Source organism: Lolium perenne, chromosome 4 (genome assembly GCF_019359855.2).
Source record: "Lolium perenne isolate Kyuss_39 chromosome 4, Kyuss_2.0, whole genome shotgun sequence".
In the NCBI taxonomy this organism is placed as follows: Eukaryota; Viridiplantae; Streptophyta; class Magnoliopsida; order Poales; family Poaceae; genus Lolium; species Lolium perenne.
In genome coordinates, this window is record NC_067247.2 from 329438969 (window position 1) to 329460100 (window position 21132).

The 21132-nt window shown below is 46.2% G+C and overlaps 5 protein-coding genes across 5 annotated transcripts; 2 read left to right on the forward strand and 3 right to left on the reverse strand.

Moving 5' to 3' along the window:
* Positions 1-5760: 5760 nt before the first annotated feature.
* On the forward strand, positions 5761-6723 carry LOC127347859 (uncharacterized). The gene has a single exon (XM_051374006.2). It carries the CDS (start codon positions 6040-6042, stop codon positions 6571-6573), a length of 534 nt encoding a protein of 177 aa, XP_051229966.2. The 5' UTR covers positions 5761-6039; the 3' UTR covers positions 6574-6723.
* A 2313-nt stretch (positions 6724-9036) lies between these two features.
* On the reverse strand, positions 9037-10753 carry LOC127296426 (uncharacterized). Its single transcript, XM_051326496.2, has 3 exons — positions 10522-10753; positions 9530-9609; positions 9037-9454 (listed from the first exon to the last, which is right to left on the reverse strand). The coding sequence occupies exons 1-3, from the start codon at positions 10612-10614 to the stop codon at positions 9202-9204; spliced, it is 426 nt and encodes a 141-aa protein (XP_051182456.1). The 5' UTR covers positions 10615-10753; the 3' UTR covers positions 9037-9201.
* Positions 10754-12664: 1911 nt separating this feature from the next.
* LOC127296427 (protein SPA, chloroplastic) lies at positions 12665-14632 on the reverse strand. Its single transcript, XM_051326497.1, has 5 exons — positions 14339-14632; positions 14165-14248; positions 13879-13930; positions 13360-13516; positions 12665-12947 (listed from the first exon to the last, which is right to left on the reverse strand). The coding sequence occupies exons 1-5, from the start codon at positions 14483-14485 to the stop codon at positions 12923-12925; spliced, it is 465 nt and encodes a 154-aa protein (XP_051182457.1). The 5' UTR covers positions 14486-14632; the 3' UTR covers positions 12665-12922.
* A 2195-nt stretch (positions 14633-16827) lies between these two features.
* On the forward strand, positions 16828-17815 carry LOC127349090 (agamous-like MADS-box protein AGL80). Its single transcript, XM_051374879.1, has one exon. The coding sequence runs from the start codon at positions 16912-16914 to the stop codon at positions 17440-17442; it is 531 nt and encodes a 176-aa protein (XP_051230839.1). The 5' UTR covers positions 16828-16911; the 3' UTR covers positions 17443-17815.
* A 1145-nt stretch (positions 17816-18960) lies between these two features.
* Positions 18961-21036, reverse strand: LOC127296428 (nuclear transcription factor Y subunit C-2). Its single transcript, XM_051326498.2, has 2 exons — positions 20751-21036; positions 18961-19907 (listed from the first exon to the last, which is right to left on the reverse strand). Exon 2 carries the CDS (start codon positions 19865-19867, stop codon positions 19142-19144), a length of 726 nt encoding a protein of 241 aa, XP_051182458.1. The 5' UTR covers positions 19868-19907; positions 20751-21036; the 3' UTR covers positions 18961-19141.
* Between the last annotated feature and the right edge of the window lie 96 nt (positions 21037-21132).

Consider the following 21132-nt stretch of genomic DNA (forward strand, 5'->3'; position numbering starts at 1 on the left):
CAATCATGGTACGTACCAATCTCACCTCATGCATTTCCGAGTGAGCTCGTGCTTTAGTTACTATACTAGCTTTAACCTGCACTAGGTCCGATCCGCAAAGGGCTAAAAAGCACTCACCCTAGTGGCAAAGTGGTTAAGCGAGAAGGTAGAGTAAACATGGCTGGCTTTGGCCTTTGGGGGCACGGCGCAGATCGGAGATAGATGCGGTTGTGCGTAGATGGATGGATTGACTGCCAGCCGTACTGCGTAGTACGCCGGACAGACAAGCAGGGACACAGCGGTTGTTGGTGGTCGATCGATCGATCATCGATCTGCAGCGCTGCATGTACGTACGTGCCGCCGGTACCGGGACGTGACCACTGGATCCACACGCTCTCAAGACGCAACGTGGGCATGGATCTACTTTCGCCCTGTGTGTGCACATGCGCGCTTCACGTCACCAATCGAATCCTGCCGCAACCAACACATGCTCCCAGGATGCGTGGACGGCTGGGATGATCTCCTAGGTGTAGGAAATATGGATGTTGCTCGGCATCTCCAGCGGCGCGACGTATTTCGGACGTTCAAATTGTCCGCTGGCGTCCGTTTCCGTCGCCCGGCGGACGCCAAAATGATCGCGAGGGGCGAAATGTCCGTTTGCGTCAGGAGCTACCTCCAGCGGTCCGACGCATTTTGGATATGCAATTTTTTTTTTTTTGCTACTTCTTTTCATTTTTGTGGAATGATTAAGTTTAAACGCGAAAAAGTAGTACTCAATGATGTCATGTTGCTCCAATCGAATAGATTATAGCCTAACAATTAACCGGATACTTCAATCGAATAGATTCAAACATATTTAACATACAAAGAAGAACAAATTTAAAAACATATAAACTAAAACTATTTTTTGGCCTTCTTGTTAGAAGGCCCTGCCTTGTCGTCCAAACTCCTGCGTCTCTTGCTTGTCACCTCCTCGTCGGAAGATGAACTGGAGGACGCGCCCGTCGAGGAGTTGAAACTGGAAGAAATGGCGTCTTCGTCGTCATCGTCGGTGAACGGACGATGACGCGCCGCCCTTGCCCGGGCCCTGGACTTCTTCCTTGTCGCCGCCTTGTCGTCTGCCGCCTCCTGCGCCTCAAACCGACCGAACTTGGTGTCGGAGTCCTCCTCCTCCTCCTGCCCCTCCTCATCGTCCTCGGCGTCGCTGCCAGCGCCGCCTCCGTCCCCCTCCTGGCCTTCGCTGGCATTGCCGCCTCCGTCCTCCTCCTCCTCACTCGGCGTGGAGGCAGGGTCGCTGGGCGTGGAGCCCGGATCGCTAGGCGTCGCAGGGGATTCCCACCAATGCAGAAATCCGGGTGACTTGCCCTCGCTCTCCGAGTCGGACGGCAGCGTGTAGTCGCTCATGGCGTGCCGGTGTTGAAGAAGAAGAAGGGGAAAAGGCGCGTAAATGCGTTGCGCCATGAACTTCTGAAGCGTCTCGTCCCAAAACCGACGATCGTGTAATTCCTTCATGCATTTGAGAAGGCTAGGTTCAACCTTTTCCCTATTCCCAAATAAATCGAGCACAACGCTGAAATTGGGGAACACGTTTATTGGTTTGCTTGAATGTTTGAGATGTTTTGCATGATTCATGGTTCTTTTGGTCCCGGCAAACATGTGCATAGCTCGGTATGTAAATGTTTCTGATAATATCTGGCTATCTGCTTCTGTTTTTTAACTTTCAGAAAGCACCGGAGCACTCCTCTTCTGAAATTTATGTATTTGTTTTTGCTTTCGCAAAAAAAAAAAACGCCGCCACTCAGTTTTGTCCGCTCCGTTTTGTTTTGTTTCTACCTAGACATGAGACTCGATCCGGTATGCTGCCATTCCATTGCATGCGGCTGAAAGAGGATGCACGTGAACACGTTCTGGCTTTCTTTGGATGGTTTTCCATGACTGCCGTGCATGGGCTTGTTCTTCTTGTTTGCTTCTTCTGTCAGTGCTAATTCTAGTAACCTTTGGTGGCCTTGGGTTATTCCGGAAAGAAATTACCAGCTAGCTAAACGAACAGCTGCAAGTAACGTGAATATTGGATGAAGCGATTGATGGCAGGATACCGCAATGGTATGAAACTATGAACTATTATATTCGCGTGGATAGCACGAATCCAACGTGCAACATTTTTTCGAGAATACACCCTGGAAGGTGTATCAATCATATAGAAGAAGAGGCCAAGACAGCTGGTACAACGCCCAAAGGGCACCACGATACAAACGCAACGCCACACGACTAACAGCTACCCGCACAAGCTAACCGGAAAGGACACGCCTTGCATCGTCCCCCGCCAAGAATGGCGAGGAGGCGAAGCACGAAGCTTCTAGACCGCGTCACAACCGAAGAGGGAACTCTATGAGGTCGACCCCAACTCCAAGATGACCCAAGCCAACGCAACCGTCCACCCAAAAGCGCCTAAGGGTCGGCGAGAGAACGGCGGGACCGAACCAGACCAGAGGTGGCGACGACCAAGAAGACCCAGCGACGGTGTACATAGCGCCCCAGAAGCTCCCGCTCTAGGCGGCGGCCGACAACGACTCCAGCAGGTGCACCGAGAGCTCCACGAACCACCTAGACGACGCCTCCAAGGAGGGGAACGACGCAGCTGCGCCGCCGCCGCCCGTTCCGATGACCGGAACTAGGGTTTCCCCTGGTAGTCGGGAAGGGGAAGCACGGACAGAGCCATGACGACGCCTCCAAGAAGGTGACGGCGCCCACGGGCGTCGCCGTCGTCAGCAAAAAGCAAGGATTTCTCCCGGCCCTGCCGTCGACCCCAACTCCATCGGACACGCGCAGAAAGGAGCCGCCTTGGCCACACCACCGACGAGAGGCGAGCCATGGCCATCAGCCGAGCAGGATGCGCCGCCAATCGCCCCACCAACACCGAAGACGGAGCTGGGCGGTGGGGATCCCAGCCCGCCGCCGCCTGGCCGGCCGCCGGCACCACCACGGTGCCCAGCAACCGACACCGAAGGCGCCACCGCGCTTGCCCACCACCATAGCCAAGATCCAGGCCCGCACAAGCCCAGATGGGCTGGGCGGGGAAGGAGCTCTGCCATGGCAGCGGGGGCACCCCCAATGCAGGGAGGTCGCGCCGCCACCTCAATCGACGCCATGGCGCGGTCGACGTCGAGCCCCACAGCGCCTCGCTGCCGAACGCCGCCGGAAACCACTCCACCGCCGCCAGAGAGGAGCAACCGCCACCACCACGCGAAGGAGAAGGCGGCCGACCAACCGCAGCCCACGCGCCGCGCCGCCGCGCCGCCGGCCGGGAGCAGCCTCCATCCAACGCCGCCGCCACGGGCCGCTGCGGATGAGGGCCGCCGCCCACCGCCGCCTCCGGATGCGAGAGGACGCCCCTGGCGCAGCTCGCCGGCCGCCGCCACGCCAGGCCCCGCCGACCTCCGCCGAGATGCACCGCCGCCATGGACGCCGCCCCGCACGGCCCACCACGCGCCGGGTAAGGGAAGGCCCGCCGCCGCCAGCACCGCGCGGGCTTTGCCCGGCGGCGCACGTTGGCGGCGGCAGGGGAGGGAGGAGAGAGGGGGAGCGGGAGGCTGGGGCTAGGGTTTCTCCCCTAGGCCGCCGCGGGGGACGACCAGGGGGAGCGGGGGAATGTTTGAAATGTGATAAACATCCCAACGTGCAACATATAAGCCGTCGACTAGTGTAGTGAGGCCATCTACGTTTTCTCTTCCTCGCTGATCTCTGTAGCTATATAATGTAACCTGTTCAGATGAATAAAGTACGCTGCTTTAGTCTATTCTCTTCTCAGCTTATACATATGATGTTTTGGAACATGGGAGCATATGCTCCCTTTAGTTTAAAATGCATCTTACACACATTTTAAATTTCAAAAAAATTGAAACGAAAAATTCGCACGTACATCTTCACGTGCTACACACTTACAAAGTTGTTTCATAAAAAATCGACTTGTCATGTGACGTGTGTAAAAAAGACAAAACTCAGTGCTAAAAATAATGTTTTTTACAAGATAAAATTTCTCTTTTTTACATAGTCCACAAAAAATGTTGGTTTTTCTTGAAACTTGACGAACACACATATATTATGAAGATGTACATGTAGAATTTTTTGTCAAATTTTTTTGACACTTCAAAATAAGATTTTTTGGTAGAGGGAGCATACGCACCCGGGAGCCGAATTGAATTTCTCCTACCCTCTTTTAGTAGGAGAGGGAGAGGGACAGCGGACTGCTGTGCGTTCTTTTTCCCTCATCTGTACGTGCCGATAGTCTGATTCTCATAATTTTTGCTTAATATACATGGGCCGGCCTTTGGGATCGTGATGGGTAGGTGACGGGACAGGTGGTTTAAGTGTTAGTCAGCAACGTCATGGATGGCACTGAAATCAACATATTTCATTACTAGAAAAAAGAATAGCCTCACAACCGTACTTCTACGTACAAACATACTTACAAAGTTTATGACAAAGAGACCGACTAATGAAAACTACACTTTCACTCGGTCAGTTTGTAATATACTCAAATTGGCTGAATTTGTAAAGGTTCCGAGATCATTTGAACAAGCTAATTAGCAGTAGTTTTGTTGTCGTCAAACCGTGATAGATGTATGGCACAACCACCCTTCTTATCATTTGATTAAGATTGGTTCTCGCTAATCAGCACTAGTTGTCCAATCATTATTAGTAGTTTTTTATAACTTAAACCTGATTACTAGTTTGTATGATTTCAAATACAGCCGTAAAACGCCCACAAATTATAAAATTGGATATCCCATGTCGCCGAAACCACTTTAACCGTCTCTTAAATCAATGCCAGTTAGCTCTAACCAGTTAAAGCAGATAGAGGTTGCTAAAAAAAGAAGGTAAAGAAGATACAATGATGATTACATATATATGTAGGTCTGAAGGGAGATTCCAAGATCACTGCTTACTTTTGTAAAATAAAGATGCCGCTCAAACTTTCTTTTGTATTCATGTGTAGGCAACCACATCGCAAAAAAAAAAGTAAGCAATCAGCTTTACTACACGGATCATGGATGTAATCAGCTTTGCGAGAGGGTCCCTCTCCCACTTAGCTTTGCTAGCTGCTAATCTTGGAACGGATAATGCTATGTAACTAGTACGTACGTGCTTTAGCCAGAGAAAAGATGACGAGAAAGATAGCTTGGTGCAAGAGCAACTCCATCACTAGTCCCCGAACTACAACCCCTGAAAGCCAAATGGGGGATGACCCTACTTCTTGCGGTATTGCCATGTCCGCGCCATCAATCCCTGTCTGAAAGAAATGATCTAAAGGTAAATTCTGACAGGGAATTCTGAGTTCGAGCTGCTGATTTTTTTTTTTTTTAAACGACGCAGGAGGGCTGCGCTTTTGTATTGATAGAAGGAGAGAGCTACAAGGAGCTCGAGTTTACATGAAACATGGTAGGGCAACGCCCTACAGAAACATACACGGGACTACTCGCGGCATCGTATGTGCCGGAAACCAGCTAGGGCCTAGGAGCCGCCTCGTCGAACACCTCCCGCGCGGCCGCGTCGGGAGAGCGGTGCAAGTCCCGGAAGATACGTCCGCTCACGCCAAATTGCCAAAATAACAGCAGGGCTAGGGACTTGGCTGTTATAGCCGGGACACCTACCAAGGCGGAGATCAACGCAAACCAAGACGGGAGCGACGCCAAAGGGAGGTTTCAAGCATCCGGTTGCAGCGTTGCAACACCATACTTGCTACCCTGAACCACAAGGCCGTGGACCAAGGGCACTCCACCAAGAGGTGCTCCGCCGTCTCCAAGTTGCGCATACACAGTGTGGAGCTCAGGGTTTGAAACAACAAAGAACAAGTCAGAGTCGTGCGCTAAGGACACAGTACAGCCCTGAATATGTGTCAAGGGAGAAACAAATGAAATTGAGTAGCCAACTACCCTTCAAAGTTTTTCCTTGACTGTCAGTTATGTACTGATTCCGCTACGGAAACATTATCACTCTCTTCCCTTGCACCAGCTACCTGTACATACCATACCAGCCACGGATCATCAAACCAAGTTTGTCATGCAGAAGATTGTTGCCTTGCTCCATCCATTGCATGGGATCTTGGAGAACATCCTGGACATAGCTTCTGAGGAGAAGGTAGAAAGGATTTCCGAGCAATCAAATCTTGATCCGGAGGATGGGCTTAGATTCCTAGAACGGGAGGCTCTCATTATTAATGATCTGGCCAAGGAGGTGGAGATCAAACTCTCACAGTGCAGGGAGAAGGAAAGGAAGGAGAAAAGCAGGATGGAGAGTATGATATCAAGCTTAATGAAGGAGAACCAGGATACTAGGAGCATGCTTGAAGTTGCTACAACTGAGGAGGTGGCGGAGAATAGCCTCCCCATGTTTAGGGCCGATGGTGATCAGAGAAGAAGTGCAATCCTGCAGATTAATGAGAAGGGATTGCAGAAGGTTGGCTTTGGCTTCATCATGGAAGTGATAGGTGGAGAATCACAAGGAGAAGAGATGAGCAGCTGCGGTGCCAGTATGGTGGCATCAAACGGAAGAGAAAGTAAACAGGAGGTTGACAGTCTGGTAAGTACTAAATAATTCTACATTATTCCTCTGAATCTGCAATAGTTCTGCTGTTTAGATAATAATAATCTGAAGCACTGGCTACAAAACATACTATACATAGTTGTCATTTTTTAGATTATATATCATTGCCATGTAATCTCTATGATCACCTTATATTTATAAGTTGTCAACTGAAATCATTGCCCACTAGAAAACTTGCCAGCTCATAAACTCCTTCAAGTTGTTTCCTTTCAGGTTTCAATAGTTGGTAAGACACTGAAAAACCTGCATCACGAAATCAATAATCTCAGACAGGCCTTTGACAAGTCCAGGTAAACTAAGGTGTCGTTGACCAAAGCTGTGTTTGATAAACTTTTTTATGGAAAGATTAGAGAACCTGCCTGCAACTAGTGCTACCTGATAGTGATAACATCAAACTGCTCCAGGTCAGATTGTGATCATTTCATCTCCTCGCTGCTGAACATGCTCAGAAGATAATCAAACACGAGTTACATGCAGGATCTGAGAGAACAAGATTTTTTTCCTACTTCATAGTGTACAAGGCTATAAGCACATTTATTATCTATATATTCTATCCAGTTTATTTTATTTGCTAGCCCAGTATTTGAGAAGGAACTGAAGTCTATTATTTAATACTAAAGGTGGAAAAGCTCACTGTAGGGATTAAAAAAGTAGAACAGGAAACTTCAAGGTGGAGAGAGGCATGTGCGTTGGAGGTAGAAGCTGGAAAAACTGCCATGAAAGAACTAAACCTTGAAGTCATCAGAAGTAAGTTTGTCCTGAGCTTCATTAAAATGGTTCCCTTGAAGTCATCAGAAGTGCTTCTCAGACTGATGAACGAAAAATTAGCATCAGAGCATGTGTGTTGATATGATGTTCCTTCATAGTAATTAGAGCACAACATATAAATGATAAAAATGCCCACCTTTTATCAGTTCGAAAACTCGTAAGATTGAAACCCTTCAGTTTGCACCAAAAGCAATAGGGAAAACATCTTGACAATGCCTTTAATAGAGCATGATATCATATACTCTCGTTTGGTCATTCATCAGAGGAGCTGTACATGAGGTTATAATGAGGTGCCTTTTCAGGTGACCTTGCTCAGAGAGGAACTGCAAAGGGTAAAAATCAGACTTAGATGCTGCAAACAGCAAGATACAGCTAAAAGAGAAATTAGCCACCAGTGCAATGGCAGCACAAGCTGCCGCAGATGCATGTCTTAAGCTTGCAGACAGTAGATCTGCAGGGTTACAACAAAGAATAGAAGAATTGAAAAAGCAGATAGAGCAAGAAAATCAACATGCAAGAACAGAGTGAGTGAGTGCTCGGAGAAGAATAAGAAAACTTCTGCTGTCCATGGCAGCAACTTCGAGTCATATCAGCAATTCAGCATCCTCTCGTTCTAGGACATGGTTTATTGATCAGAATGGTAGATTGTTACCAGGGGCAGAAGAACTACTTCAAATAATAATCTGACTAAGGACTCCCAATTTCCCTAACTAAGGCATATCCCACCCTGTTCTCCTATTTGTTGCTTTATGTAGGCATGCACCTAAGATTTTTGCAATAGGTTCATATGATCTTGTGACTACTCACCCATCTAGCTTGTCCAGATATTGCCATCTAGAGAAGTCATTCATCTTCCAGCTCTTTTGCCTTGAATAATCCAAAAGAAAATGCGTTGATTAAATAGTACAGAGAAACCAGGATGCTGAGCACCTTACAAAATGGACAAGGACAAAAATTAATCAAGGGGATAGTTACAAAAAAGTATGTATTTGAAACTTTTGACACTTACAGGGGTTAGTCTTGCACAATGCAGTAATATGGATTCATTCATTGACTTGTAGCCTGACACTTAAATTATGTCAAGACTCAAAAACATTCAGAAACCCTGCATTGCTAGCCTTAGTAGAACCATATGCCAATGTATTTCTCTTGGTTCTCTAAGATCCTTTGTACCCCAGCCACAGACATACTCCATCAAGATGGTGTGGAAACTACTAACCAGTAGGAGGTGTCTACTTTGAAAGATCCACATATCCTTCATTTCCACGTGGGTTCCTCTTTTAGAAATATAAGACAGGTTCATTCTCCATTCCAAAAGAAGAGCAAACACCTGTGCTCCATCTTACATATCACATATTGCAATCATAATGGCATTATTAAACCTAAACAATATTGTTCCTCAAAACAGTAACAGTCATAACAAGAAATGATCAACTCAATGTATTGGATGGACCTTTAAACATATAGCATCGAAAAAGTTCCAAAAAAATAGTACTCAAAAGCAAGTATTCACCTTTTCCATATACAATAAGGTCACATCTAAATTAATTTAGTCGTCAAAAACAAAATTCTAAGAGATATAAAGTAAGTGCAAGTTTGACAGAAGTTGGCATAGGTGGAGCAGAAATTTCAGAGAATCAAATGGGAAATCAGGCTCTATGAAATTTCAGAAGGAGGACACTAGAATTTCTCGAATTGAATTTCCAATAAGCATTAGAAGTATCCAGCGCAACTATGCCCTGACATTTAGCAAATACACATTTTAGGGTGTAAGCAGTACATGGTAATAGAACCAGCCTAGGGGAACATCAAGTTATGTATGAATATTCAGATGATCATGCATACAAATTGTCACTTGGCCTTCTTCCGTAATGGCAGTGAAGTAACAGAAGGCAGTTCCCTCTTCTTGCTACAAGCACTGGTTCTACCTTGAGGCTCTCCGCTATCATCATCGCTGGACTCATTCACCTCCTGAGTGTTTCTTTTGTCCTCCTCCGCAGACTTTCTCTTCTGCGCATTCACCTTTCCGAGCAACCTCCTCTCAACCGGATCAGTGGGAGCTGCACGCTTCACATTCGGTGCGACTCTAGCACCAAGACCAAGCCTACAACAAATTTGCCAGCCTCTTAAACAAATTATCCAGGAACAAATGCTAACAATAAGCACTAGTGAATGATACCCTGATGGTCGACCCTCAAAATCCTTATCGTTCAGTTCATCTGGCTCCGGCCCACTCATTTTGTCCACCCATGTTTGGGCCTGAGAACAACATATGAAAGGTGAGTATGAATCAATTTGTTCTATCAAACACAGAACAAATACACTAAGAGCATCTCCAGTCGCGTCCCCCAAATGACGTTTGGGGGACGGCGGACAAGAAATGGAGAAAAACGCGTTCCAGTCGCGTCCCCCAAAGCTAAATAGCGCCTCATTTTATGTCCGGCGTCCCCGGTAGAGACTCTATGTATGGAGTCTCTACCGGGGACGCCGGACACAAAAATAGCGTCCGGACGCATGCATGCAGCCCCTACTCCCCACATGTCATTCTCTTTTCCCACACTTTCTCTCACCTACTTTTCCCACATGGGGTGGTCCCTTCTATTAAAATGCATGCATCCGGACGCTGTTTGAGGGACGCGGCTGGAAAGGGTCTCTTTTTTGTACAAATTTTTAGTCTCTTTTTGTCCGGCGCGGTCCTAAGCGTCCCCCAAATCATTTGTGCCGGACGTTTTTTGAGGGACGCGACTGGAGATGCTCTAACGAAATCCTATACGGTATCATGGCGAGCAGTGGCATCTGCCATAACTCAGTCTGGCAGCAAGTTCTTAGATTGAATTTGCTCTCTGGTTCAATTTATGCTGAGAAATATGTGGTGGTTAATAAGTATGATAATCAGAGCCACAGGTTACATTGCTCTAACTCGATGCTCGTTAGTGAACAACAGATTTATCGGTTATATCCAAAATTTTTGCTTATACTCGTTCTCAGTCTATGGTGCAGAGCATCCCTTCTTGCAAGACCTAGCAATCGCCTAACCTGAAACAGCAGCGCCGCCGTTCTATATGCTCCTGACCTAAGCGCAGATGAACTACATCGAACACCTTTTTGCCAGGAGGAACACAAGAGGGTAAGGAGGAGGATGAAGCGAGGGGTGGATGATTCGGAGCTCACCAGCTTGAGGGCCTTGTTGAGCGTGACCACCTTCGGGAGCGGTGCCTTCTTCTCCGGAGGAGGTTTCTTCTCCGACGGCTGCTCGGCGGCCATCGGCGGCGGAGCTAAACTAGAGGCGAGGGGCGGCGAAGAGGTCTCGGGCCGGGAGCTAACAAGCCAGGACCCGAAAGTGTATCTGGGCCTCTGCCTGGGCCCCCAGGCCCTGGACCCACGAGTATTTGCGGTTTGAAGGCGAATTCCAGACTATCCTACCCCTGTAAATGTTCATATTTTTATCTATAAAATTGGTCAAACTAAGATGGTGTTGATTTTTTACCTCAAAAAAGAGATGGTGTTGATTTTTAATTAAATTTAGAATACTTATTTATTGAAACGGAGGGAGCATGATATTACGACCGCGAAAAGAACCAACCCAAGGTTGGATGGTTAGGAGGGCGGTGGCACCTCCAGCCCCTAGAGTTTTTTTTTTCGAAACACAGTACATGCGTAGACGCTCACAATACGCACATAAGAATTTGTAAAAAGTCTACCGATATAAAAAAATGACAAAGTATGTAGAAAAAATTATCAACATCTCGAATACAAATCAATACCATCAGATTCAATATGCGCATGTTTTTGTATGGTATCCATTTGGTATTGTGGATATAAATATTTATCTTAATAAATTTGGTCAAAGTTGATGGATTTTGGCTTTAAAACAAACTCATATGCACCATATTATGGCAATGAGGGATTATAATAGTATCATATACATGATACTGCTATGATTAGTCTTAGCTAAGAAAGAACCATTGCACATAGTTGGAGTCAAAAAAAATTTGGCTAGTCTAACCATACAAAGCATGAACCTAAAATCATTAAATTCAACATCTCTAACAAACTACACTTAAGTGCCAATGTATTGGGTAGCTGCACATTAAGTTTTAATTACTTTTATGAAAATGCGGTAAGAAACTTTTCATAGTAAAAAGCGTTATTAGTAGGTTACTCACAAGACTAAGAAGTGCACGCCATCATAATTAAGATCATACAACAACTTATTAGTAGGATGAAAAAAAAATGCGACTTGGGGGTAAGAAGCCCTCCAAGCAATTCAATAGATGATATATTGGTGTGTACAATGAGAGAGCGGGCGCTAGCACTCGAACTCAAGATCTCACGGGTAGCACAGCTGCACAGGTATCAGCACCCGGCAACCATCCGGGCTATGCCTCAGTTCACAACTTAAGTGCACAGGTATGCCTCAGTTCACAACTCAAGATCTCACGGGTAGCACAGGTATCAGCACCCGGCAACCATCCGGGCTATGCCTCAGTTTGTTTTTTGAAACACAGTACATGCGTAGACGCTCACAATACGCATATAAGAATTTGTAAAAAGTCTACCGATATAAAAAAATGACAAAGTATCAGCACCCGGCAACCATCCGGGCTATGCCTCAGTTCACAACTTATTAGTAGGATGAAGATAAGTAGAACCGAGATTGCCGGTTGATCACACAGCTTCAGGAGGGAAAACCATGTCAAACCCCACTGGCCAGCTTACCGCTGTTGTACTACATGACTCCCTGAATGCAACGGCATTACGGCAAGATCGAGGGTTTGTAGAAGACTCCGGGCAAGGATAGTCGCACATGAAGTAGATGCACTCTTGTGAACTGTGATCCACTGCATTCTCCATTGACCAGCATTGGTGCGCATGCCTGCCTCAATCACCTTAAATCCAACAGTCTGAGAATCACGAAAACCAACTGTGGAGAGCATAAAGCGTTGCAGCATCAACAATTTACCACCACATTCAACTAAATAGTGCACGACTTCATAAATCTCTGTTGTGCTCAAGTATTGAGGGCAACGGGGAAAATCGGCACAGTAGTCAATTACACATGTGATATTTGGATTGCTACCATGGTTCTAGCAGAAATCAACAATGAATAGCTTATAAAACGCAGACACAGTGTACAACCTTCCAATGAAGGATACAAGGTCCACTAGTGGATATGGTTCCTTAGAACCTTTGAACCTGCAAGTACAGGAGGTGGTTGGATAATACAAAGATCAGCGGAATAATCATTGCCAATGATCAGAGCAGCAGCATTCCACAATGTAATGACCAACACAGCCGAGAGTGAACTGGTAACTTCTGAACTCGAAAGAACACGATATATGACATAAATTGAAATATGTTTGACAAAACGTTCCTCTATGTCCAAAGAGTGACAATGGTTTTCAGAAGTCGAAAGTGTACATCTGCTTGCATCCTTACATATTTACCGAATAAACAATAAAACACAAAACGATCAGATCAGTCCAGACGGATACATCTCCACCGAGTATGTAGTATCATCCTTGGATCAGATTCCTTACCATACTGTCGTTAGCCAGTAAAGACAAATACATCAATCATCATCGTCCTTGAACTCCCTGGTTAGCAAACCAAATATAAAAACCATCAGACATGTCTCTTGTTCAAGCTACATCCATTTATTTCCTTATTATAAAAAAATTAAATTCATTTTTTGGAACTACCTAGCCAAATAGTGGCGCTATTAGAAAAAAATTTCGATAAATCTGTTCTCAATGAGAACTTGAGAAGCATATGCAAGGTCATCACATGACACTATGGCAGATTCCTATATAATGTGAACACACTTTGGGCCAGTCGCGGTTAAGCAACTTTGTCATCTCTACAGCAAAGACCCTATGTATGATAGCTTCAACTAATTATGATAAGTTAACCTTGATTTTGTTTTAGGAACTCAACAGCAATCATCATAAATTCAGAATTTGTTGAGAGCATGGTTATTCCACAGATTTTTGGAGAGCAACCCATTACCTGCGATCAAGATAGCGTGGTTGAATGCCACTACCTTGGCATGTGGTGCATGTCAAAGAACCAATGCCATCGCAGTTTACACACTTTGAAACTTCAGACTCACCACTGCCAATTACCACAGTGACAGTGCCAGCTCCGGTGCAAAACCTGCATACCTCTGGAAAATCAATGAGGAGATCAGAACGTATTTAAAGAACTCGTCGATTTTCCAAAGAACGTTGGGAGGCAATACATTTGGCTTTCATGGATGAGTCATGGACATGAAATATTACCCAAGCCACCTCCAAGGATAGTAGAATTTTACAAAATGCAATCTAAACTAACTGGCTGTTGCGTCTTAAATAAAAAACTCCAACAATTAATCCTATTTTATATGGCCATATTGGTACATTCAGATAGCAGTATACGTGCCATGCACATTGTGACCAACATTACATTCTGTTCAAGCATGTACATAGAAAAAGGTTTATAAAAGTAAATTAGAATAAACGCAGGAAACTCATCAATATGATCACGTACGCGCGCCAGTGCCGCTGCAGGGGAAGCACGGCTGCTTGTTGTCCCTCTTAGCCTGCATTTGGGGAAACCAAAATCATTTGGAGCAAATAGCAAGGGCAAAGTCAATTCAGCTTGGCTCCTCAGCCCGTTCCTAAAATGCTAATCCTAGCTTTACTTCAGCCATTTTTTCCCCCAAAAAAGAAACCTCAGTTCAACAAACTAGGAGAAACTAATTTTTCAACGACTGCCTGTTCACGCTGAACGAGCCGCTACATACTGGATTGAGTAATAATAACAAAGCACTTACAGAATTGTCGATTTGATTCTCGTAGAAAATCGGGATACCTATCCCGGCCCCGACGCTGACGACGCCAACAGCAATAGCGACAATCTGAAGCCACCAAGAAAACGCGAGTTAAAACTTCTCGGGTGTGAAGTCCGAACCTCCAGAGAAGTAATCGAGGTGACATTTTTGGCGCACCGTGTTCTGGTCGAGGTCAATGGCCTGAATGCGAGGGTACCGCGAGCCATGCCTTCGCTGCCGCGGAAGCCCCGCCATGGTGGTGGGCGAGCATGGCGTGGAGGAGAAGGTGGTGGTGAGCCGCGAGGAGGTGGTGGCCATGGCCATACCACCTCAGATATCGAGTGGTCTAGCAGAGGGGTGAAGGTGAACAGCACCTGCTGCGCAGGTCAAGCGCAACCCATGCTTCAGAACTGACGCGCAGTGATCAGGGGGAAGCAGAAGGACGACACACCCCCTCCTCACCCCTCGTGGCCAGGGCTTGGCCTTTTCGGATATGGATATTATCCATTCTCGAAGTTTGGTAGCCTCTCAAAATACTACACTAGGATTTGGGGCAGATCCGCCGGGTCGCTGATCCATCTGCTGGATGTGTCCGAGCTGTAGTTTTTAGGGGCGCACGTCTGGTTGTTCTTCGGTTAATGCAACCATCCAACTGTGAGGAGTGCTCCTCAGAAATATATCTCTCACATTGCCTGACTGATTAGAGTTTCAGATTTTAATTTTCCTCAAAAGAGCTTCAGATTTTGAGAAATGGAGTACCAGACACTTCGATCCAAGAGGGGGAAGAGCTAACATCATGTTATAAGAAAGTTTCTAATTTTACGAGAGCACCGATAAATCAGTTTTTACCTCAACCCTTACAGCAAGTCGCTGTTTTTTGTGCCTTTCCACAAAAACATATTTTACAAAATAAAATTAGAATGTACAGTTGGAATTTTGCTAGTGGGTCTTAGCCCTTAGCCCAATACAAAATTTGAAATTCTCATATGGCACATTATGCATGGCAAAGGGTGGCATTAAAGCTTAGTCTCACATTACTAGTTTAGAGAGAGTTGAACGTTCTTATATAGGAGGATGTTCTACCACTCACTAAGGTGTGAGAAGAGTGGCTTACGCGCTATCTACTATTCCGCCGCTCACCTCGCCTCGTCACGACGTGCGCGCCATGTGGTTTATATTTTTGCTGTTTGGAAAACTAATTGAGTATTACCGAACCGTCTGATCATACACTTAAAGTTCACCATTGTACTGGATACTAGATATGTTAGAGGTAAGAGAGAAACCCATCAGAATAGTCCCTGTAAGATCAAAATAGTTTCAAATAGAAACTAAAGAGTTTCGGAATGCAATTTGGAATGTTTAGGAGGTATCCAGATTTTGCAGGAAACTCTAGAATGTTCAAGAGGGACAAAAAAAAGGTGATGCCCACTTGGTTGAGTCAATCGGGTAGCCGGATGGGCCTCTAGGGGCAGGTGTGGTTCTTGCAGACCCACTGGGCATACCCGGCTTAGGAGCTCTATGTGTGATCGTAGAATGCCTTGTCGCCAAAGCTAGAGTAACTCATAATGCTTGTTGATGTTGAAGTTGCCAAAGTAGATATAGTCTGACGACACGAGGTCCACATAGTCGACATTAGCATTCGATACATAAAACCAAGGAGATCTTAATACCTGGAGAGCCTAAGTATGTGATAAGTAAGTGATGCTCATGAGGACGCCTTGATCGCCATATACTACAAGCGCACGATTTACTCAGGTTGAGCCCTCCTAAGCGGGTTAAACGCATGCTCTACCCTTGGATTGTATTATATGTGGATTTTACGAGGGGCTATAATAGTATAACACAAATATTTCAAATAATGAACTCGACGGATCATGTGGTGTTAAAAATAGTATGATGTTTCCTAGATCTGTTTGTCTTCTAAATTAAGAATACAATGATGACGCAAACCTCAACATATCTAAAGACCTTGGGTCTTCATGAGGGCATTGTGTTCCCTTTATATAGTTGTGGCTAGGTTGGTGGGTGCGTTCCATGTATGTAAGAGTCTTCACCATCAGTACTGATAGTTTCATGCGTGAACAAGCAGGTATTCAGGTTTTATGTCTTGCTCATCAAGTATATCCTTCAAAACCATGGGTATCTTCGGAATGACTTCAAGGTGGGACTTCTGGAGTCTTCTATACTATGTAGGTGCATTCCAACCGGGGGAATATGGAGTACACAGTGAAGTTATTTATGTGAATTTTGCTATCAAAGGAGTTTTGTTGTGTGGTCATGCAATGAATCTAGCATATGTGCTTATTTCTTCTCAAATTATGTACCTAAAGTCGTAATGTATCTAGGGAGGTCCTATTTGTTGAAAACAAAATCTCCCTTGATTTATTATGAACACATATATGTTGTGCATTAAAGAAAATATGAGTTGTGATGATGCATTAATCAAGCTACAACTAGCACCTTCTTATCTTATGAAGGGAAATTTAAAAGTTATAAATGGACGCCAAATAAGATCTGCACAATTAAGGATACACCTGAATGTGCCAGCTTTTCGATCTTAAAATATGCAATCCTTTATATATGTGTAACCGTTATTTCTTACCATATTTATATTTCTTAGCATGTTGTGGCTTGCTCATCCTATCCCCCTCCACTATAAATCCACCCTTATTCCTTCTCTTTCAACTCAGAAAAGCAAATTTCCTTTGTTGGATTCCCTGCTCTGCCTTCATGCTTGCCTCAGGCTAGCAATGGCTCGTAAGAAGGTGAACCTCCAGTACATCCCCAATGATTCCACCCGTCGTGACACATTCAAGAGGCGCACCCGTGGCCTCATGAAGAAGGCCAATGAGTTGGCCATCTTGTGCGATGCTAAGCCATGTGTCGTCATCTATGGCGAGGGCGAGCCAGTGCCGCAGGTGTTCCCATCGCACGCCGAGGCGGCGACCGTCATAAACCAGTTCAAGAACATGTCAGAACTAGAGAAGCACACGAAGATGGACCATGAGTTGTTCCTCCTCCAGCGCATTCACAAGTTGCAGGGCCAGGTGCACAAGTCCGAGCGCAACTGCAAGGAGCATGAGATCAGGTCCCTCTTGCAGAAGGCCATGTTGGGAAACCTCCCCAACCTCACGGGGCTTTCTAGTGAGGATATTAATAATGCTGGATCGGAGGTGGAGGTGCTCCTCAAGAGAATTGGCAACCGCATCACGAAGATTCGTGACCAACAATTGGTCTACCGGCCTTCCCCGGTGCAGGCGCCGACTCCCAATGTCATCTGAATTAACACCATTGAGCCTGCGATGATCTATATGGATAAAGTGTCATCCCATTACCAGGAGAGTTGGCTTGAGAAGTTGAAGTTCAGAGGAGGGGACCTCGGTGCTCTCGTGTATAGTGGCTTCAATGGTGGTTGTGATGGTGCCACCTCTAGCGATGGCTTCGGTGGCGTTCAGCTCTTCGATCTAGGTGATGGGCCCGTTTTTCCATGAGGTACCATCAATCCCGGGGAAATCTTTAAGTTCTTGCTATCCTATTATGGAGGGAGAGGCTCCCCACAACACATGCATGGCCAATTACATGTGTCGTCTCAATTGTTCATCTATCTCTTATATGTTTTGTCATTATATTTTGCTTCAAGCGACATGTCCCATCTTAGTTCATTCTGTCGTGTCATGTCTTATCGTGTTGGAGTCATAATATATGTCATATATTCCTAATATTTGTCTATCATTTTCGCAACATCTTTTATCACCTTGTAATAGGCATTTTAAACCCTAGAACCGAACTATGGACCATGTGAGTAATTTAGTTTTTTCTTTTAAGTATGAGAGATAAGAAGCCACGTTTTGTTCGGCCTGTTAGTACATTGCTTCTCTTTAATCCCTTTCATGAGTCCTTCTGGATGCTCCTACGACTTAGCCTATAGGACATGAGTTTCTCATGGCGAGATGTGACTGAATTTGTTCGGAATGTTGCATTTGTTGGTTGCATCAACTTGAATTATTGGCGTTGATAAGGGTCCTGATATTGCTACTCTCGGAACATATCACATTCTTAGACATGTCCGAGTTGTTCAGCCACGTGATCTTTTCAAGATTATTTTTTTAGATTATGGCAAAGGCGTACCATAATTTTATAGAAGGTGGATATTTGAGTACAAGAATGATACCACTCGCTGCGAGCAAGGAGTGTAACCCAACTTCACACCGGCTAGTCCGAAGATAGCCACCACAAACCAAACAACAACAACACAAAAGAGTCTGTCCTAGACTAAAAGCAAAGCTGCGTTTCGGCCGACGATAGACACCTCCAAAGAACAACTCCAACAGGATCCTCCTCGTCGATGCACCATCAAATGAGATCAATGGCGAAACTTGGACGGTCCTGAGAATTTCTAGCCATGGCGTGCATTGCGCCCCCGAAGATCAACTTTGGACAGTGGCGAACACCGGAGGAGAGCAACAAAGGACCTCCGAGCCGTGTCTTTCAAAAAAATTGTAGACACATGAGGACTAATGGATACCTGTAGAGCTCATCATATGTATAGTGAGGGTATGAGCTAACCACAATAAGTTGTTGCTAGCTTGTTGCAAGGATCTCGATTAGGAACTATTATGTTCGTTGATAAGGTTTCTAAACAAATATGAAGATATCGATGGTGGGTGTCAATATTTTTAGAACATACATAATTTAAGTGCCTTCTCTTCGTTATTTTTTTCCTATTCATTCTTGTACAACCATATTTTCTAGCAATTGCTTTGCTTGCTTTTCACCCTACGATCACAATTCTTGAGTGGTTTAGTGTAAGGAGACACGTGATACTTTCTCTTCTTATGGAATATAATAATTTACAAATTGTTACAAAGTTACACATCACTTCGCGTCTATTTCCCCCCTGTGTGCCATGGTAAACAGCGTACAGTATCCAAAGAGTGCCACACCGGGTACAGCTCAAGACTAGCTACGGCCTTGCAGCGATCACTCGGAGCTCGGAGGCCCCGGAGGGAAGCCAGCTGAACCACCATGACCCGCCGTAAACCCTTGCCCTTCCTCGCCGAAGCTCCCGGCGCCCTGATCTACATCCGCCCCTCCCTGCTGCCACGCCGGGTCCCATGCCGGAACATGCCAGGCCGGCATCATCGGGGCCGCCGGCTGCCCCATCGGCGGATAGTAGTACGGCAGCCCGGCCGCTTGGCCCCCGGCGCCGACCCCTCCGGCAGAGGCGAACCCGAGGGCTGCACTGCCCGGCTCCTCCTTGGCCTCCTCCCTTGGCACAATGTCGACGAGGAAGTCGAAGACGTCGGTGCGTGCGATGGCGGCGGCGACGTCGTTGCGCTGCAGGGTGCGGCGCTTGTTCTCCTCGGCATGGAGCCAGGAGCGGATGGTGAGCTCGAGGATGAAGAGCTCGCAGGCCTTGGCGAACATCACGGGCGCCTCCGCGGAGATCATGCGCACGTCCTCGTCAGCCTTCATTATCTTCTTGATCCGCGCCAGCGGCAGCTGGTGGTTCTTGAAGTCCGACGCCGACGCGCGCTCCGCCTCCTGCCGCTGGTACGCCCAGAACGCCTGCAGCTGGGCTTGCTGCTGCTGGAGCAGGTGGTGGTGCGGCACCGGCGGTGTCCCTGGAACGCCTGGCACTGGGGCTCCGGGCACCGCGCCGGTCGCCGTTGGCTGGGTGGTGTAGGGCAGCGGGTGGTTGTCCATTGCTAGCTCGCGATTTTCGACGATTCCTGACGTTCTGTAGCTGCATGAGCAAAAGCAAGATGATAAATCACTTGTTAGAAATGAACGATCGGTGCATCTTCAACCGTGTATTTAACAACGGCTACTGCATAGTTCAAGATGCATACAGAAGTAGTTTAGAGGATGCGGCGCTTGCAAAAGGGATCGATCTGAACTGTTTTCTACGCGTGTAAAACTACGGCGAGAGAGAATACAAGATGTTAGATATTAGGAGGTAGAGATGATATCGGGTGGGTAATCTAAAGTTTGGTGCTTAGCATATGAAGCGGATCAACAGATGAGGATGGGAGACTAGCAATAGGTGGCGAAGTGCAAGAATGGGGGCCTACTTATCATTTGCTCACCGTGCATGCATGATGCATGTTGTGTGCATGTGACAAATTCCTCCCTCACAAATTTCCATTCGACATTAGCTAGACAAGAACAAGGATCGGACTAGTTCAAAATAGGTCACATGTGATGTGTTCAGCATGATCTTAAGATCTTCTCGCTGTAACAAAACTGCAGGTCTGCAGTTAAAACCTGATGCCTGGCATAGTCGCACGTTGATGAATCAAAAAACAAAGAGTCAAACTACACCGGTGGATCGTCGATGACTTACTATCCAAAAGCCAAAACGTACTGTGCTTTAGTGGTTTCATTCGGGAGAGAGAAGAAAGAAGCAAAATTACACAGATTAGAAAAGAGGTACTTTTTTTCGATAGACAGAGGTACCAGTTGCAAATACCAGCTCAGAATGTCTGCATGCGTTAGATTTTGAAAGATCAAGAACTGCTGGGCAACTAAGCTGCCACAAAGCAAACGGCCATTGAACAAAAGCTGGCATCAGGGAAATCTTGTATACCTGGGTGCAGATCAGAGGAACGGAACCTTGTCCCTGAACTTGAGGGCTATTTACTGCTTCTGATACGCTTCTTATACAACGGTGAGCAGCTCCTGGCCTGCTGCGCAGCGCAACTGCGCAAGCGCATCAGATGCTTCAGCACGCACGCACGGTGATCAGGTGAAGCACCAGGTCGCTCGCACGCTCCACACCCTCGCGGCCATTGCCAAGCTAGAGGCGGAATGAAAATGGCCGGCTCTCCCTCTCATCCCATGGGTTCTTAATCAGTCCAATGAAGCTGAAAAAGATCATGTTGTAGGCGGCGAAGACCCTGACATCCGGGATATCTGAAGCACGAGCGTCGTTTTCCGGCTTTTGGTAGCTAGCTAAAGGTAATTATCCG

Excerpts from the sequence above, each read along its gene's own strand:
- LOC127296427 (XM_051326497.1), bottom strand. The coding sequence starts at position 14,485 with ATGGCCATGGCCACCACCTCCTCGCGGCTCACCACCACCTTCTCCTCC. Across the intron at positions 13,931-14,164 it reads AGAATCAAATCGACAATTCT|GCTAAGAGGGACAACAAGCA; the intron begins GTAAGTGCTTTG and ends CCCCAAATGCAG. Across the intron at positions 12,948-13,359 it reads CCACGCTATCTTGATCGCAG|GGAGTTCAAGGACGATGATG; the intron begins GTAATGGGTTGC and ends TTTGCTAACCAG.
- LOC127296428 (XM_051326498.2), bottom strand. The coding sequence starts at position 19,867 with ATGGACAACCACCCGCTGCCCTACACCACCCAGCCAACGGCGACCGGC.
- LOC127296426 (XM_051326496.2), bottom strand. The coding sequence starts at position 10,614 with ATGGCCGCCGAGCAGCCGTCGGAGAAGAAACCTCCTCCGGAGAAGAAG. Across the intron at positions 9,610-10,521 it reads TCAACAAGGCCCTCAAGCTG|GCCCAAACATGGGTGGACAA; the intron begins GTGAGCTCCGAA and ends TGTTGTTCTCAG. Across the intron at positions 9,455-9,529 it reads TTTGAGGGTCGACCATCAGG|GCTTGGTCTTGGTGCTAGAG; the intron begins GTATCATTCACT and ends AATTTGTTGTAG.
- LOC127349090 (XM_051374879.1), top strand. The coding sequence starts at position 16,912 with ATGGCTCGTAAGAAGGTGAACCTCCAGTACATCCCCAATGATTCCACC.
- LOC127347859 (XM_051374006.2), top strand. The coding sequence starts at position 6,040 with ATGCAGAAGATTGTTGCCTTGCTCCATCCATTGCATGGGATCTTGGAG.